The 20,238-nt window shown below is 38.4% G+C and overlaps 1 protein-coding gene across 9 annotated transcripts in view; it reads right to left on the minus strand.

Annotated features, from left to right (window-relative positions):
* Positions 1-20,238, minus strand: part of PCCA (propionyl-CoA carboxylase subunit alpha) — a 418,714-nt gene that overhangs the window by 387,885 nt on the left and 10,591 nt on the right. For 7 of the 9 annotated variants that reach the window (XM_058743649.1, XM_058743656.1, XM_058743625.1 and 4 more), the window contains exons 2-4: positions 15,599-15,676; positions 9,366-9,413; positions 9,195-9,263 (exon numbers count right to left, since the gene is read on the minus strand). In XM_058743649.1, the coding sequence (XP_058599632.1) occupies positions 9,195-9,263; positions 9,366-9,413; positions 15,599-15,676 (195 nt within the window). The remainder of the gene's footprint in view (positions 1-9,194; positions 9,264-9,365; positions 9,414-15,598; positions 15,677-20,238) is intronic. The other 2 variants (XM_058743668.1, XM_058743642.1) reach the window with 1 other exon arrangement.

A 20,238-nucleotide genomic window follows, 5' to 3' on the forward strand; every position in this document is an offset into this window, starting at 1 on the left:
GGTACCTGGCTGGCTCAGTTGATAGAGCATACAACTCTTGATCTCTGGGTTGTGAGTTCAAGCCCCACATTGGGTATAGAGATTACTTAAAAATAAAGTCTTTAGGGCACCTGGGTGGCTCAGTTGGTTAAGTGTCCCCTCTCTTTGATTTCAGTTCAAGTCATGATCTCACAGTTATGAGATCGAGCCCCATGTCAGGCTCCATGCTAGGCATGGAGCCTGCCTGGTATCTCTCTCTCTCAAAAATAATAATAATAATAATAATAATAATAATAATAATAATAAATTTAAAATTAAAAAAGCCACAGAGATGGCTTCACTGGTGAGTTCTACCAAGCATTTAAGGAATAATTAATGCCAACTCTTCACAGACTCTTCCAAAACAAGAGAAGATGAGGGAACAGTTCCTAACTTATAATATGAGGCCAAGATCTGATACCAAAACAAAGCCATCACAAGAAAACTACAGACCAATAGCTCTTATAACCACAGATGAAAAATTCTCAACAAAGCACGAATAAAATGAATCCAGCAATATATACAAAAAACTATACACCTTGACCAAGTGTGTAGTATCCAAAAATTAATGGAATATACCATATCAATAGAATAACAGACAAAAGCTATGGCATCTCAGTCGACACAGAAAAAGCATTTGAAATAATCCAATATCCAATCACAAAAAAGCATTCAACAATCTAGAAATACCAGGGCACTTCCTCAACCTGATAATGGGAATTTATGAAAATCCCAGAGCCTAAATGAAGCTTAATTGTGAAATACTAAGCGCTTTCTGCCAAAGATGAGGAACAAAACAAGATGCTTGCTCTCACTACTTCTATTCAATATCACTCTGAACGTTAAAGCCAAGAAAATTAATATGAAATAAAAAGCTCCCAGATTGAAACAAAAGAAGTCTATCTCTAGTCTATCTCTATTTGTACATGGTCTTCTAGAGAGAATCTTAAGGATCTTACATATATAGACACACACACACACATGTGTGTGTGTGCGCGTGCGTGTATGTATATAAAAGAATAAACAAATTCAGCAAGGTTGCAGGAAATGATCACATACAAAAGTTGATTGTAGTTCTATAAACTTGCAATAAAAACTGAAACTTAAAACATTGCAATCCTAATATAAAAAATACCAAAACATTTACTATGAAATATAACAAAGTTAAGTGCAAAACTTATACTCTGAAAACTACAAAACACTGCTGAAATTAAAGTAGCCACAGTAACTAGAACAAGAGCAAATGGAATATCCACGTCCATGGATAGGAAGAATTGAGAATGTTGAGATAATAATACTTCCCAAATTAGTGTACAGATACAACACAATCCCTATCAAATGTCCAGCAGGATTCAGTCTTCCACCAGGACAATTTTTCCTTCATAAACCATTCTCCAAACATCTTTCCAAAGACTAATAAAGACCTGGAGAACACATAAAAGACAATTCATGACTTGGTAAGAGGCCTAACTCCCACTTGCCTCTCCTGCCCAGACCATTTCCCACTGCTTGTGGACTCATCCCCTGGACGCAGCTGCAGAAATCCCATCAGCATATGTGAACTGCCATCCTGGGTAAAGTCTGATTTTGATACTGCTCTAGATCAGCCTTCACTTTTCAAAAAGAGCAGGGCAACTTCCTCAACAGACAGGATGTCATCCTCTTTTAAGACTATCCACTGGGACACCCCAGTGTCCAGTGGCTCAGTCACTTAAGCGTCTGACTTTGGCTCGGGTGATGATCTCATGGTTTGTGAGTTTTAGCCCTACATAGGGCTCTGTACTGACAGCTCAGAGCGTGGAGCCTGCCTCTGATTCTGTGTCTCCTTCTCTCTCTGCCCCTCTCCTGCTCATGCGCGCTCCCTCTCTCTCAAAAATAAATAAACATTAAAAAAAAAAAAAAAGACTATCCAAGAACAACCAACTAAATAATCTGCAAAGCCTCCCTACAAGCACCTCTACAAGCACCTCAAATCCTAGATTAAATTTAACAAACACCCTTTAAATGAAAAACTTGGCTTACAAGAAATTACAGGCAATCCCCAGGGCTCAAAAGCAAAAAAGGAAGCTAAAAGCCAGACAGCGTCTGCCAGAGCCAATATTCCAGCTAATCATGGAGAGTGGGAGGGGGATCTCAAGAATCGGGGTTGGTGAGCACATGGAAATTGGGGGAAACCGGTGTGCCTAGAGAGGGTACGCAAGCTTCCTGCCCTGTCCCCATACCTTCCCTTACTCAGATCTTCCAACTGACTGTTTCTGAGCTATACTCATTTATAATAAACTGGTAATCTAGTAAAAAAAAAAAAAAAAGGGGGGGGGGGAGAATCTAAAGAACTGAGTTAATTCTCAGAGAAAGGAGTTAAAAATTATAAGAAAAACTCCCTACATACGGCCAGGATGCTCAAAGATTACATCCTCAGTGAAAGGAAGAAAAATGTCAATCTAATAAGTACATGGAAGACAAATATTTAAAATTATCTGCTGTAGTTCAAAGTAAGAAGTCTCCTCTGTAAATTAGAAACCATGGGTCTATTCAAGAGAGGGAGGGATATATGTCATTTCATTTTGTTTTTTCCATTATCCTCAAAATTCAGCAACCTTCATGCCAATAAGTTAACAGAAACACTAGTACCAGAAGAAGGGTACCCTAGAGAGTCTGGCAGAAACAAATATAGCATCCACCCAACAAGGCCGTATCTGCAACCCGAACCATGCTGGGATTCGACATTAAAGACACCAGATAGGAGGTCACAAGCCAAGATCCACACAAATGAAAAGCTCATCCATTGTGTAAGAAGTCAGAAGTAGACACTTAAGAACTTGGAATAATACAGCAGTATGATAGAAGCTTTAAAATAAGTAGTTAAAGGGGCACCTGGGTAGTTTAGTCAGGTAAGTGCCCAACTCGGTTTTGGCTCTGGTCACGATCTCATGGTTCCTGGGTTCAAGCCCCGCATCAGGCTCTGTGCTCACAGGGTGGAGTCTGCTTAGGATCCTCTCTCTCTCTCTCTCTCTCTCTCTCTCTCTCTCTCTCTGCCTCTCCCTGGTTAGCACATGCGCATGCACTCTCTCAAAATAAATAAATTCTAAAAAAGTAGTTAAAAATGAGTAAGACATGAAAGGGGATTCAAATATATAAGGGGGGGGAAAAGGTAGATTCAAAATGGAGTAGACCTGACAGACTTCTCAGCAGACAGCACGAGACAAATGCGACCAAAGTAATTTTTGCACCAGATGCTTTTTATCAGTGGATGAAAAATAGTAGATGAGAGGTTGTTGGGGGACAAATATTCACATGGATTCAAAGATTCACCCCCAAAAATTAATTTCAAAAGAGGGGGAAAAAATGCACCATTACCTCAACCAAGTAATCAGTGTAACCAGAACCACCCAACATTATGAACTTCTTGATACAACAGGATCACTTAAGTATTTTAATTTTTTTAATGTTTATTTACTTTCAAGACAAAACAGAGTGAGAGTGGGGGAAATGCAGAATCTAAAGCAGGCGGCAGACTGAGCTGTCAGCACAGAGCCCAACGCAGGGCTCAAACTCACAGCGAGATCGTGACCTGAGCCGAGGTAGGACGTTTAACCGACTGAGCCACCCACTTAGGAAGGCGCCCACTTATGAAGTTTTCTTATCAAAAAAAAAAATATTTACACTGAATCTATTTGTGAGGAAACAAACCCAGACTATCTATAAGCCAATTGGCCTGGATTCCTCAAAACGTCGGTATCATGAAAATCAAACAAAGAGGGAAGGGAAGAGGACTATTTTAGATTAAGAGACTCTTTAAAGAGCCATAATAACCGAATATAATTCATGAACCGCGACTGAACTGTGGGTCAAAAAAAAAATACTAAAGACATTGGGAGCGGCACCTGGCTGGCTCTGTAAGTAGAGCATCTTCATTACAGGGTCAAGAGTTCAAGACCCATGTTGGGTGTAAAGCTCACATTAAAAAAAAAAAAGTAAAGACATTTGGAGACAAATGGGAAAATTTGAATACAGTCTGTATATTAGATTATACTACAGAATTACTAATAATTTTTCTACCTTTGATAGGGTATATGTAAGAGAATAGCCTTTTCCTGGGAAATAAAAACTTAAGTATTTAGGGGTGAAATGCCATGACTGTAACTTACTTCCAATTTCCTTAGCAAAATAAAAAAAGAAGAAATATACACACAATATATATTTATACTCATACATATGGACACAGTTATAAGCAAATGTGTCCAAATGTTAACTGGTGAGTCCAAGCAAAAGGTATAAGCACTCACTGTACTTGCTCTTCCAATTTTGCGTCTGAACACTTAAGGATATAAATGGCCATTAATATGAAAAGGTACTCAACATCAATATTCATCAGAGAATTTAAATTAAAACTACAATAAGATAACATGTGAACACCAACAGAATAGCAAAAATCAGAAGGACTGCTGAGAGCAAGGACGCAGAGCAACATGAACGTTCGTACATTACTGGTGAGAGCAAAATGTGGCAGAGTCATACAGAACAACTATTTGGCAGCTTCTAACACTTATTATTTTTTAAGTTTATTTATTTTGAGAGGGGGTAAGGGGGAGAGAGGGAGAGGGACAGGGAGAAGGGGAGGGAGGGAGGGAGAGAGGGAGAGAGGGAGAGAGGGAGAGAGGGAATGAATGAATCCCAACCAGGATGTATGCTGTCAGTGCAGAGCTCAACATGGGGCTCAATCTCACAAACGACAAGATCATGACCAGAGCCGAAATCAAGAACCAGACACTTAACCAACTGAGCCACCCAGGCACCCGTGGCAGCTTCTTACAGTTAAATATACATCTATTAATGCCAGGAGTCAACAAAATACCACCCACCCACAGGCCAAATCCAATCTAAGGACAGTTATTTTATAGCCTGCAAGTTAAAAATGGTTTTCATATTTCTAAAGGGTCATATGTATGTATATATAAATAAAAGTAGCAGAACATGTGACCTGCAAAGTCTAAAATATATTTATTTACTCCCCAGAGATTTACTATTCATACAGGAAAAAGCTGCTTTGCCTCCCATCTACCTGATGACCAAGTAATTCCACTCCTAGGTATTTAGACGAATCAAAGTATGTGTTTACATAAAGATTTGTACTAGATTATTAAAGAAGTCTTGTTCACAATAGCTAAAAACTGGTGGGTGGATGTGTCTAATTTGGTAAGCAAGCTTATCCTAAAATTCACATGGAAGAACAAAAAGACAAGAATATTGAAGACAATTTTGAAGAACAGGATGGGGGAAAGGAGACCAATGGAAAAAACTGCATAATCATCTTTAAAAGCCAATTTTTTTCCATTACACATCATTTATAAGGTAGTTCGTTTTCTTTATAGGACTTATCACTTAATAGTTGTAGTAAACCATTAGCCTTTTCTCCCTGCTTAACTGTCAAAAATTAGTTGTGGAAAATATTAATTTAAAAACAATCAACTGTTGGGGCGCCTGGGTGGCTCAGTCAGTTGAGCGTCCAACTTCAGCTCAGGTCATGATCTCACAGTTTGTGGGTTCAAGCCCCATGTCAGGCCCCGTGCTGACGGCTCAGAGCCTGAAGCCTGCTTCAGATTCTGTGTGTGTGCCTCTCTCTCTCTGCCCCTCCCCCCTACACACTCTCTCTCTCTCAAAATTAAACATTAAAAAAAAAAAAAAAAAAAAATATCAACTGTTGTATTTTCCTACTGCAATATTTACATTTCCATTTATGAAATTAACATAAAGCATATAAGATACTTTTTAGTCCAAATTACATTTAAAATGCTCACCTCCTGGGGCACCTGGGTGGCTCAGTCAGTTAAACGTCCGACTTCAGCTCAGGTCATGATCCCATGGATCATGAGCTCGAGTCCTGCGTCAGGCTCTGCCCTAATGGCTCAGAGCCTGGGCATACTTTGGATTCTGTGTCTCCCTCCCTCTCTCTCTCTCTCTGCTCTTCCCCACTCACACTCTGTCTCCTCTCTTTCTCTTGCTCAAAAATAAATGTTAAAAAAAAAATTTAATGCTCACCTGTTGAAAATAAATATTGCAATGTTAACAATACATCAAAGTAGCAAGACTTGTTCATATTACCCATATTGTAAAGCTCATTGGATACAATGATAATCTTTTTGGTCACATGTTAAGGAAGCAAAAAACCGTTAGAGGAATTCACCCTTTTGGCTTTCTTGAGATGCAGAAAGCAAATAGATTTGGTTCTAGTGCTAAGGCCTAAACTAAACTTTGAACATTCTAACTATCATTATTATCCTAAATAGTATCTTTCTAGAAAAGGGCTTAAGGTAGGTCACACTAAGAGGAAGTTTTGACTGATCATGCATTGCCTCCACTGTGGGCCCTAGGAAATGTTATTCTAAATTATGTATTATAATCTCTAGTAGGCTCATTTCCACTTTCAGCAAAAAGTGACTAAAAGTCTTTAAAATGTAAAACTACCATCTCTGCTTTAGAAGGATATGAAGGACCATCTTAAAACTCTGACCAACTCTTCTGAAACCATTTTTTTCAAAGGCTGGAGAGTGACAGTGTACCTCTAGATCAAAATGTTATGGGTGAGTCTGGGTTGTGTGAATGGAGGTCTCAGTCTCTTGATTCCCCATGAGAAGATTTATGTGAGGATCCACACTCGAATAAAGACAGCCAGAAGGAAAGTAGCAAGTGCAAAGCAGTTTATTAAATCGGAAGTACACTCTCAAGGTGGGAGAGCTGGCTCCTACGTTGTTTTGGGATTGGATAGTATTGGTTCTCTCTGGGCTGGGAGGAGCTGAGACAGACAGTGTGGGATGGTCTCTAATGGAGGCTGCTTCCAGTCAGTTGGGAAACTCCCCCCACAGGTTGGGAGGAGTTTCTGGCCCTACAAGGTTTGTACCATACCATCATGGCAGCCTTTCTCCAAGGCAGGGGCTGTACCCGCAATGCAAATTGCTCCTGCAAAGCTTCTACCTAACAAGAACACAAACCTAGAAAATTAAGAATGGGAAAAAGCAGTCGTGCTGTTGGGAGCTATAATACCAACACTGAAATACAAACATATATGAAAAAAATCAAAATGCAAATAATTTTGGACCATGCATGCCAACAGTCACCTTCATGAGAACACAGGATACAGAACTATATCTTGATATGAGATAAGTAAGTTAAAGTTTACTATAAGACTTGATATAAAAACAGTGTCCATTTTCTCTCCCAATTTACCCATGAGTGAAAAACACCTCCTGGCCTAATACACTGAAAATGAACACAAGACAAGAGAAAATTTTAAATCTATTACCAGCCTGATGGTAACACAAACTTTTTTCTAAAAGAGTTTGCTAGTGATAAATGTCTTAGTTTACCAACCAAGAAACAGATTAAAGTAATAGTTTTCTCATTATTTCATAGATATCTTGTAAGGAATATAAACTACTATTGAAACTATCAGTTAAAACAAATTATTAGTAAAGAGGCCAGAAACCAATATTAAAAAAAAAAAAAAAAACATATGTAAAATAAATTTAATTTCTTTTTTAAGTAGAAGAGGACTATTTTTTTTTAATTTTTTTTTTAAACGTTTTATTTATTTTTGAGACAGGGAGAGACAGAGCATGAACAGGGGAGGGTCAGAGAGGGACACACAGAATCTGAAACAGGCTCCAGGCTCTGAGCGGTCAGCACAGAGCCCAACGCGGGGCTCGAACTCACGAACCGCGAGATCATGACCTGAGCCGAAGTCAGCCGCTTAACCGACTGAGCCACCCAGGCGCCCCAAAAGAGGACTATTTTATTCATTTATTTATTTTTTTTTTTTAATTTTTTTTTAACATTTATTTATTTTTGAGACAGAGAGAGACAGAGCATGAACGGGGGAGGGTCAGAGAGAGAGGGAGACACAGAATCGGAAGCAGGCTCCAGGCTCTGAGCCATCAGCCCAGAGCCCGATGCGGGGCTCGAACTCACGGACCGTGAGATCGTGACCTGAGCCGAAGTCGGCCGCTCAACCGACTGAGCCACCCAGGCGCCCCAAAAGAGGACTATTTTAAATGTATCTGTCAAGTAAACTAGATGAGATAAATACTTAACCTTTATTTTCAGGAAATTAGAATAGCTTGTAATGGTTTCTCTTTTTTTTGTTTTGTTTTGTTTTTTAAAGGAAGTCAGTCGCAATAAAGCAGAATGAACAACACATTTCTAGATAAGAAATCACAAACAATGAAAATCCTCTGTATTATCTTTCTGTATAATAAAAACTGACATCACCGACAGGTCCCGTTATCAAAAGTAGTGTAAAAGAATGAAAAACAGTAACGTAAAGTACCACTACTTAAATTTCATCCCCTAAAGTTCTAATAATTTACATTCTTTTCTCATGAGATTTTTTTCTATTCCTTCATAGTTTATTACTGCTAAAAATGCCTGCTGTGGTAAAAATCCCCAATAAAATCATTCACGGCTTTATGTTATTCCTTTTGTTCATGTCCAATTAGTATTAGTGTATCTTTCATTCATCAACCTTTCAGCTGAACACGATACAGCATTTAGGAAAATTAAACAATTATAGCATTCCCTTAGTGATCCCGGAATTCAGCTGTGGAAAAACGTGCTCTCCTAATGCAGCATGATATAAACATTACAATAATCTTTGAATCTTTCTCAAGCGTTGTCTAAATCTACTTGGTGACCAGCAATCTGTCAAGCAATTTTTAAACTCTACTCTAGGTTTTTAAAACCCTGAGGAAAAAAAAATTAAGACACATATTAAAGACATTATGATGCTTCCATTTTGCTTAATACAAGAGTCAGTAATTTCATGTTTTGTTTTTTAATTGTGTATACCCTTTTCAGGCCAAGAATGAAGAAAACCTACATATTTTACCTTTATTTATTTATTTACTTTAACATTATTTTTGAGAGACAGAGAGAGGTAGAGAATGAGCAGGGGAGGGGGAGAGAGAGAGATACAGAATCTGAAGCAGACTCCAGGCTTTGAGCTGTTAGCAGAGAGCCCGACAGAGGGCTTGAACTCACGAACTGCAAGACCATGACCTGAGCTGAAGTCAGACACTCAACTGACTGAGCCACCCAGGCTTTTTTTTTTTTTTTTTTTTTTTTTTTTTTTTAAATATACCCCAAATAAGGGTCTTCATTCAGATAAAGCGAAATATACTTACAGAACTAGCATCAACATCACTGTGGATGGCAACTGTCTTAATGCCCATCTTCTTGCAAGTTTTAATAACCTATTTTAAAATATATCAATGTTATTAATAGAGATTCATATTTCAAGGGATTTAATAAAATTCACAAAGTAAAATGGAAAATAAGATTAAAATTCCACTCACCCTACATGCAATTTCTCCTCTATTAGCAATAAGAATTTTATCAAAAGTCTGAAGAGAGAAAAAACACACATAAGAAATTGTTACTCTCACTTTGGAACCAGAAAACAAGTTTTCTCACAACACTGGACATGATTCTAAAAAAAAAAAAAAAAAAAAAAAAAATTACTTCCTAGAGCAGTACTAAATATTACATGTATGTTCATCTATAACCCGATTGCTACTAAACTCATCTGGTAGGATGTGGCCCTATAATTAGTCCGTTAAAGCATCAACTGATTTGGCTTGGTGTATCTTAAATGGACTAAGGGGATATTTATAAATTCTCTTGCCAAAAGGTAATCTTCAGATAACATTTCTGAATACTAAAAAACTTTAGACAGAATTGTTTGACCACTTACTTCACAACGTATATTCTAAATTCAGGGAATTTATGTTAAGTTTGAGTAACCATCATATTTGAAGCAGCTAAGGCCTCATAAGAGAGTACCTCCATTCTGGGTAGGCCTAGATACTTCAATTCTAAGCCCAGCTTTGCCACTAACAATAACCTATTTGACTTGAGGCAAATCAATCTCTGTAGATCTTCACTTTCACATATAAACTGATGGCATTTCTAGAGGAAACTATTTAATAAGGTTCTCTTCCTACTCTAAAATTGTACAGGCTAATCCTTTGAAAGAAACACACAAGTAATATGGATATCTTTTAGTACACAATTATTTCTGGGTTAGTGAATTGTTGTAAGTTGAATGTAACTACAGAAAAAGTCTTAGTTATATTTCTAAAAGAAAGTTAAAGCTATATATGATCTTTAAAGTAATGGGGCGCCTGGGTGGCGCAGTCGGTTAAGCATCCGACTTCAGCCAGGTCACGATCTTGCGGTCTGTGAGTTCGAGCCCCGCGTCGGGCTCTGGGCTGATGGCTCGGAGCCTGGAGCCTGTTTCCGATTCTGTGTCTCCCTCTCTCTCTGCCCCTCCCCCGTTCATGCTCTGTCTCTCTCTGTCCCAAAAATAAATAAAAAACGTTGAAAAAAAAAAAATAAAATAAAAATAAAGTACTCATATAACTGAAAGCAATATTTTAACCTGACAGGGAGTCACAGAATCTCAGAGTTGGAAAAGGTTTTCAAAGTCTTGGTTTAAACTTTATGTCACACATCACTTATTCTAGCAAACTGAGACAAGCCTCTGCCTTAAAAATCGGTAAACTCCTAATCTGATAATATCCTGAGTCATTCAGAGCCTTGAGCAGATGGGTCCTTAAAATACCCTCATGTCACGTCAAGCCTGAGACTACAAAATCATAGGCCATTCTATACCTAAGTGGTCATGGTAAATCCCTGTTAAACACTTGACAACATACAAAGAAAAAAATGTTTTATACCTCTTTGAAGTGCATTTTAAAACGTGCATTTTTATAAGTATTAAACAGATGACATCTGATAAAAGCAACACAACATGAAGTTACACAATAAGCAACTGTTATAGCAAATATAACCAATCATAACATTATAGGGATTAAGAACTTCCTTCTAATTTTTATCTGCATGGCAGAATAATAGTTAAAAGCCAGTCTGGAACTAAATTGCCCAACACCACCACGTGTTCTTATGTGGGCAAGCCATCCTTCTCGACCCTCATTTCCTGGTATGTAAAATGAGAGTAATAATAGCACCTGCCACAAGAGGCTGTGAGAGTATGAATTAACACCCTTAAAGTGTTTAGAATAGTGCCTAGCACATAATATATACTCAAGAGGTGTTAGCTATAGCTATTGTCATTCACCCCTTTGGGCCACACACCACACTGTTTGTGACAAATCCAAGAGTGTGAACCTATCTAACAGGGAAAAATCTACATTAAAACAACTATCTGCACCTGACACATCTTCTCTATTAAGGGCTTGTGATGGCTAATTTTACTTTTACATGCAACTTGACTGGGCCCCAGGGTGCCCAGATGAAACATGATTTCTGGGTGTGTCTGTGAGAGTGTTTCCAGAAGACATGAGCATGTGAATCAGGGGACTCAGCCCAGTACACTGCCCTCCCCAGTGTGGGTGAGCATCATCCCATTCACTGAGGGCCTGAGAGGACAAAAAGTAGAAGTGAGGATTTGTCCTGCGTTGCTGATTCAAGAGGGACACAGGTCTTGGCCTACCCTGGGGCTTACCGACAGACATATGGGCTCCCAGGTTCTCAGGCCCTTGGACCTGGACTAGAATTACATCACCAGCTTTCCTGTGTCTCCAGCCTGCAGATGGCAGATCGTGAGACTTGGCCTCCATAGCTGTGTGAGCCAGTGGATCTCCACATACATCTCCTACTGGTTCTCTTTCTCTGCAGAACCCTAATACAGGTCTGTTAATACCAATTAGTGCACAAGCTAAATAAAGCTGATCATATCAATTAACCTTCCATACAGAAGATATTCTTTTGAATAAATGTATGTATATGGTTCAGGGTTTAAAAGGTACAAAAGGTGATATACTGTAGAGACAACTAGGTCTCTGCTCCAAAGGCAATGCTATTACCAGTTTCCTGTACATATATTCTTTCAGGTAAGCTATGCACGTAAAAGAATACATACAAATAAATTTACACGGACTTTAAAACTTCCCCTCTGCATCAAAAATTACAGGGAAACATCAAGTGCATTTGATAACTTCTGTGTACAATATGGCAGTATGACAACAAAGTGTGGTAAGTGCCATAACGCAGCTACATCCAAGAGGCTGTGGCCAGTGCAGAGAAGGAAGAGTGAACAGCAAGGGCAAAGGCAGTGACATTGAAAGCAGACGGTAGCACTGAAAAACAAGGGATTTTTAATATAGCTCAAGCACAAGATATGTACAGGGGAGCTGGAGCAAACAAAGCTAGGGTAAAAAAGGCCAGATGATAAAAGGACTTATACGCCATTTAAGGAAGTGGACTTTATCCTATAGGTGCAGAGCCACATATAAGGAGGCACTCTGAAGATATTCTAAGGGAAACGAACAAAAATCTTTAAATCAGGAACCTATATCCTGAAGACAGAGGGGCTTTCAAGTACCATGAGAGAGAGAGACGGACTTTCGCAGCAGCGGTTCTCTAACTACTAATGAGGTCATCCAGGGTAAGAAACACAATGGAAATTCCTGAAGATTTTTTGTTTTAAGTTACCTCCTTTTATTCTATCCTCTATCCCTCCTTCCTTCTTTCTCCTCCCCATACTTAGATCTTCATAGGCAGGGTCTAAAACCACCAAGGACACTTCACTCCATTCACAGCCCAAGAGAAGGGCTGAGCTGGCCCGTTCCCCTGGGTACTTGTTGAAGGAATGACCACAGAACTCCACACACTGACTAGTCACTTACCAACACTTCTGAGAAGTGGTACAGAACAGTGGGTAAATCTACCACCTCACTAGAGAAGCCCAGGCTTCAGTTTACACCCGTTATTTACTATCTGTGGATTTTGAGGCTGTTTCCAAATGTACAAAACCTAGTTGTTAAGACTAATATTAAGCAGCTAACATTTAGGGCACATGCTTTCTATATGCCAGGACAAATCCCTTCTGTCCACTATGTCTCATTTAAGGCTCAGAATAGTCCTATGAGGTCAGCTGAGAACATCCCCAATTTACAAATTAGAAAATTAAGGCTTGATGAAGCCAAATCACTTGCCTAAATCACTTAAAATTCACAGGGGCAAAGCCAGAGCTCACATCCAGGTATTCATATCAAAACATACCACAATGTGACATGATCAGAGTATAATGGTACAAGCTTTAAACACTGTATTAACAGTGACACCTAAGATCACATTTGTTACACCAGGCACAATATAGTACTGCACCAGTACACACTAACTTAAGGCCTACTTTAGTAGCCTCCTGGTCTTTTTCTAAGCAGATTATTACTAAATCTTCCCTATTGTTATGAACGTATCAGAGACAAGTCGATGTGTTAAAATTCAAGTCAAAAAAAAAAAAAAGGTACATTTAGTAATGATTAAATTTTACCTGGTTTAATTTCAACCTGATGGAAATTGCTGATAAAATATGAAGGAGTCAATGACAAGTTCAGATGAGAATCAATTTATTTAGCAAATATGTATTACCAAAAAATCAGATCTATCTGCACTTAGGAACAATAAAAAACAAAAAAGTGCAGTATTTAATGAATAGCTATGACAACAGCAAGAATTCCTAGAAGTAGAAAGGCTCAATTAAAGGCAGCCCTGGAGTGAAGGGCAAGCCTGCAACTTGGTCTTAACACACAAAACCTATATACTACCGTTAGGTGTCAACAAGGATCATGGACATTATGACATGACTGACACACTATATAGTTTCACCACAATTACCTAAAAGCAAAGGTACAGCAAAGAAGACAAAGATAGCAGGCAGCAGATCTGATTTCAGACATTTAAAACAAAATATGTACTTTAGTGGACTCCAAGGTGGGGGGAAGAGCTCTATAAATTCCCTAAACCAGGTTATACGCATTTGTTTATTTTTAGTAATTATCAATGGCCACCAATGTGGGGGGTGAGTCAGCTATTACTGTAAGCTCATTACAAGGTTATGGCAAAAAGAAGCCTCAAACCAAACTCCACCAACACATACGTTTATGAACAGGCATAAAAAAGATCTTAAAATCTACCAAATAAAGCTCAATGATGTCTCAACTTCCTTCATTGTATAATGCTCCAACAGTCTGAATGAAAGGTTCACCTGAGGTAAATACATCAATATTCTGATTTGGCCAGCTACACTGTCAGACTCAATCTATCAAGAACCTCCAGACAAAGAAAGAGCTGCACATAGGATCACTTCATTTAGTGATCAAGCTTAGTTTCTATCCTTAAAGATAAAGAATGAAAGGCCAACTAGATTGTTTTATTCTAATTCAGGGGCTAAGAATTTCTATTAAATAGCAGCCAGAACACATATCTTACATAACCACTAATTTCATCAATGAGAGCCCACTTCTAACACCTATTATGCTAATGAGGAAGGCTACCAAAGTTAACAGGGAGAAAGATAGCTGAACACTTCGTAGTATTCTATGTCTCCCCCACTCTTGAATGTGGCCTCTTGAACAAATACTAGCTAACCACTCCATAGAGTGTGTTCCCAGTTAGGACAGCTCACTACCTCTAGATTGGAACTCAACACATGTGCAGAAATATACATACATGCACCCCAACTTCTAAAGTTTTCATATTAAACCATGGATTTATTTCATAAAAGGGAGTTTATCATAGCTAATTCATCTGGACCAGTGCAGTCCAATCAAGTAACCACTGGCACTAAGCTCTTCAAATGTGGCTAATCAAACTGAGATGCCAGAAGTGTAAATTATACACTTGGATTAGAAGATCTGGTACCAAAAAAAAAAAAAAAAAAAGTAAGTATCTCATTGATACTTTTTATATTATGTATTGAAATAACACTTTAGATATAGAATTAAAACATACTATTAAAGTTAACTTCTTCAGTTTTTTTTAATGTGGCTATTAGGAAATTTTAAATGACATATACCCTGCAAATTGTGTCCACATTGTTATTAAACTGCAATGATACAGACCCTTTCTCCAAGCCTCCAAATTCTTTTGAGTAGTTTTGTATACTTCAAGAGATGATTTAGAAGATACCTCAGCTATTTCGTTCTCAAATAATCATTCATCAGTTTTACCTTCCTGACTCTCGACTTGAATCACTTCTTAACCAAAACTCTCCTGCCCTGTTTGAGGTCTTCATTGTCATTGTCATTAGAAAAAATGACATTTTCTAATCACCACTTATAGCCCCTTTCTTTCTCCTATTACGAGCCTCAACTATTATCCTATATCAGGATTTTAACTGGAATTCCCTTGCCCCAAAATTTACAATACACAAAGGTGCCTTCAAAATTAATCCTACAGATATTAAGTAAATGGAAAAATAAATCAGTTCAATCAAAATCTCTCAAATAACCCAGAATTTAAGAAAGAATGCTATGTTAGTTATTCTGCTGAATAATAAAGGAAACACACTAAAAGTTTACTCAATTTCTGGTAAAGGTACAAACACAAAATTTAAGACTCAGGTTGTGGCCCACAATGAAAAAAGATTGAGCAGCTATAAAACCTATGATGTTAGAGCAGTAATTATACAGCGCTAATATTTAATCTGTCCACTGAACACAGCATGGAAACAAGAAAGCAAAACCATTATAACTTTGCTAGTCAGTATTTTTTAAATACTTACTTTTTCATTAGAATCATATCCTGCTGAACAGAGACTACGGGACACCATTAAGTGCTGTCTTGAGTAGTGTGGGACATGCTACCAAAAAAAAAAAAAAAAAAAAAGGTGAAATAAATTACAGATCCTTGAATGGGCTTTAAAAATATTTTTTCAGAGTAATTCTTCCAGTATGCATCTACCTAAAATATTTTATCAATACATGTAGTCCTAAGCCACATGCCGTAACTATGGAAGGTTGGAAGGTAAATCATAACTACCAGACATATCCCTTTGGCACACAAGAGAAACCAAAGGCATCAGAATGATCTCCAGAAAAGTAAAGTAAGAGTCAATGGGTCAACTTTTTTTTTTTAATTTACATCCAAGTTTGTTAGCATATAGTGCAACGATTTCAGGAGCAGATAGATTCCTTAATGCCTCTTATCCATTTAGCCCATCCCCCCTCCCACAACCCCTCCAGCAACCCTCTGTTCTCCACATTTAAGAGTCTCTTCTGTTTTGTCCCCCTCCCTGTTTGTATATTATTTTTGCTTCCCTTCCCTTATGTTCATCTGTGTTGTATCTTAAAGTCCTCATGAGTGAAGTCATATGATATTTGTCTTTCTCTGACTGATGGGTCAATCTTAATTATAGAGAGCTGATGTTACCAGGGAGGAGAGGAATTAAATAGGTGATGGGGACTAAGGAGTACACTTGTGATAAGCATCAGTGATGCACAGAACTGTTCAATCACTATATTGTATACCTGAAACTAATATAATACTGTATGTTAACTGGAATTAAAAACTTAAAAGGATCAATGGGTCAAATAAAATTTAAAGAAAGGTCTGATTATGCACACTGACATGCCAGGATCATAAGGTCACATACCACACAGAACTTTATAAAACATAAAACAAGAGTCTTGGCCTTCAAGGGGCTCCAATTTTCACAAGGACCAGAAAGTAATCAAATAGAATTTTTTATTTGCTGAGGTCTTGAATGGGACTTCTTAGTCTACTTTTTCTGGTACAGGGAAAACATACAGGTACAGTGAAAAGGTAATACTAATAATCAAGTTGACTTCTAATTCATTATTATAAATGTGGAAAAAAATGTTCTCTTAAGGCTTTAAAGCATTAAGAATCATCACTAATAAAATGTATAGTTGAGGTTTAAGAAAACAATTTACCCGGTAGTCATTGATAAAGCTATTAAAAAAAAAAAAAAAAAAAAAGGTGGGGCTAGTGAAAAGCAAATGGTACTACCCCTCAGAACTTTCTAAGAGGACAACGTTAATAAGAGGCAAATGTTTTTATACCAACATTCTTAAATAAACTCAAAGATCTTATTTTTTTAAAGCACCAAGTCTTAAATTACACAATGTAATCTTAATATAAGAGTGAAGGTAATAGATAAGAAAGACACTTTAAAAATGAAGTTCACACTATCAAGTAAAAGACTCGTGAATCAGGGTGCCTGGGTGGCTCAGTCCATTGAGCATCCAACTCTTGATTTTGAGTCGGGTCATGATCCCAGCGTCATGGAATTGAGCCCCACAATGGGCTGAGCTGAGCGCGGAGCTTACTTAGGATTCTCCCTCTCTCCCCTTGCCCCTCTCCCCAACTTGTGCACACACTCACTCGTGCTCTCTCACTCTCAAATTTAAAAAAAGTAAAAGACTAGTGAAGACACTGGTTGGAAACTGGGAAAACACACTTCATACTGTGTGCTTTTTATTTTTTTACATTTACTTATTTTTGAGAGAGAGAGAGAGAGTATGAGTGGAAGGGGGCAGAGAGAGAGGGAGACAGAATCCATAGCAGGCTCCAGGCTCCAAGCTGTCAGCACAGAGCCTGACATGGGGCTGGAACTCACAAACTGTGAGATCATGACCTGAGCCCAAGTTGGACGCTTAACCAGCTGAGCCACCCAAGCGCCCCCTGAGTTTTGGTCTTTAAAAGGCACACACTGGAGCACCTGAGCGTCTGACTTCGGCTCAGGTCATGATCTCACAGTTTGTGAGTTCGAGCCCCACATCGGGCTCTGTGCTGACAGCTCAGAGCCTGGAGCCTGCTTCGGATTCTCTGTCTCCCTCTCTCTCTGCCCCTCCCCCACTCACACTCTGTCTCTCTCTCCTTCAAAAATAAACAAACATTTAAAAAAAAAATTTTTTTAAAGACCAAAACTCACTCTTAAATACCTTCAGACATCCCTGTAAGTTCAAGAGTATTAGGCCCAATTTTAATGAGAGAACAGAGTCTTGAGAATTTTAATTTGTCCAAAGTCATTAGGCTAGGTTGCAATGGTTGCAAAATTTAAGCACAGATCTATTCAAAGCATTCTAGAGTTTATTTTGAGATAATAAAAAGTAATGGCACCTCCCACGTGAACACCAATGTCTATGCAAAGATACAATTAAAAGAGGGAAAAAACAACAACAATTTACCAGGAGGGTCTCACCACTCTATGCATTCAAATAAAAATTCAGTCTTCCACTGCCTTCAGCAGAACAGCTATATTTAGCAATTTTAGTCCCACATCAGACTTAATAAGATAAAGGTAATACTGCTTCTCCAGAAAATCAGGTCTTGTGTTTATAGCCTCAGCCCATGCAGAAAACTAAGAAAACAAATTCCAAGAATAAAGAAAAACAAAAGCTCCCTGGAAATTTCTCATTCTGCTGCAAACCAGCACTAGGGTATTTACACAAAATAAATAACATGCAAGCTTCCTACCCATTTTATAAAATGTAACAACAAAATAGTTGACATTTTTACAAATTCTCCCTAATATTGTAAGGCACACAGTGGTCTGCTGTAAGAACAGGTCAACAAGATCTTTTTATAAAAGACAAAATCACACGTGTGTCTTTAATCACTAACAAATAAAGGCTGTAACTGATTCCTGATGACAAAGGTGCATCTTGCAGACAAAAAAAACACAACCTGGGATGGACATTTTAGGTATTCTAATTACCTATGAAGAGTGAGAACAACAGCGATGTTTATGTCTGGGGAGGGGAATACTTTAAAAAGCACCCTACCACCCAGCAAAGAACTATGGGAAAGAAAATCAAGAAACCTGAATTCTAACCCTAACTCTAGGACTTGAGCAAACCACTCTAACCCATCTGCTAAGAAATGAAAGTCTGGATGACTTTTCTTTAAGGTCCCTTACAAACCTAAACCACAGTTAACAAAAAAAACAAGAGCTTACGTAGTAGAGGGGTATCTAATGTGTACAAGCTTCTCATGATCATGGGAGGATATGCACTCGATCCAAAGTCAACATGTAAGCCAGTGAGGCCACGCAAGGCGGTGACCCAGATCTCACTGCTGAACTACTACTACACTCAGAGTAACAAACAAACATGCAGACCTACTTGGTGTAAATCGAGCTGATTTCATAAATTTTCATCAGTATGAATTAATGCACTAAGTTTCCAGGCTACTTCTGGGAATAAAAACCTCCAGACTCTACCTAATTAGATGAGCCCATGAGGAATAAGCTAAACTTGCCCCAAAAGTAAGAGTTTCTATCCCCAAACCACTCAGAAATCTCAAGTTGCCAGGCTCTGACCACTGTTTGGGGGCGCTGACTCAATTATGCTATATTTACTTCCAGTGAAACTATCAGTAACCTAAAACTAAAATAGAAAACATCTACGCCAGGGGCACCTGGGTGCCCACTGGGTGGCTCAGTAGGTTAAGTGACTGACTTTGGCCCAGGTCATGATCTCATGGTTCATAGTTCGAGCCCCGCATTAGGCACTCTGCAGTCAGCACAAAACTCACTTCAGATCCTCTATCCCCTCTCTCTGCACCCCCCTCCGCTTGCACAAGCACACACACTCCCTTTCTCTCAAAAATGAACAAACCTTAAAAAAAAAAAAAAAAGCCTACGCTTAAAAAAAAAAAAGTCTATGCCACACACTTCTTAAAACTAAATCCACTCTATTACAAGTTACATCTGGCCAAAATGTAGAAGCTGTAGCACTATACTTATTGATCAAACTGGTGTTTTGGAATCTTTTTATTACTATTTAAAATACCTGATTCTGAAGACCTCAGACTATTTTACCACCAGTATCTAAAAAAAAAAAAAAAAGCATATAGCTTTTACACATTTGAATTTGTGATAATGTGTTCCAAAATTTCAAAAAAAAACATGGATTCCCCTGGTTAGCCAAGTAACTAGAAGTACAACTGGTCCAAGCAAAACTAGAAGAGCAGAACTATAAAGAAGAAACCAGGGTCTGAACTGGTTTATAGTTGGCCTTTCTCTGTTCCTGTTCACTCCTGGGAGACCTTTATGGAAGATCAAAGTTATAAAAAATACAGGTCAAAAATCAGATACTTTTTGTAGAGATACAACATGAAATTTCTTTCATCATTTTGTTTCCTAGTAATCTCCACACCCAATGTGGGCTAGAACTCATGACCCCAAGGTTAGGAGTCACATGCTCCACCAACTGAGCCAGCCAGGAGCCCCTAAAATTTATTATTTTTTTGAGAGAGAAAAAGAGAGCAAAAGCATGAGAGGGAGGGTCAGGGGACAAGAGAGAACCCTAAGCAGTCTCCAAGCCCAGCGTAGAGCCCAACACCCAGCTCTATCTCACAACCGTGAGATCATGACCTGAACCAAAATCAAGAGTCAGA

This window comes from Neofelis nebulosa, chromosome 1 (genome assembly GCF_028018385.1).
Source record: "Neofelis nebulosa isolate mNeoNeb1 chromosome 1, mNeoNeb1.pri, whole genome shotgun sequence".
Lineage (NCBI taxonomy): Eukaryota > Metazoa > Chordata > Mammalia > Carnivora > Felidae > Neofelis > Neofelis nebulosa.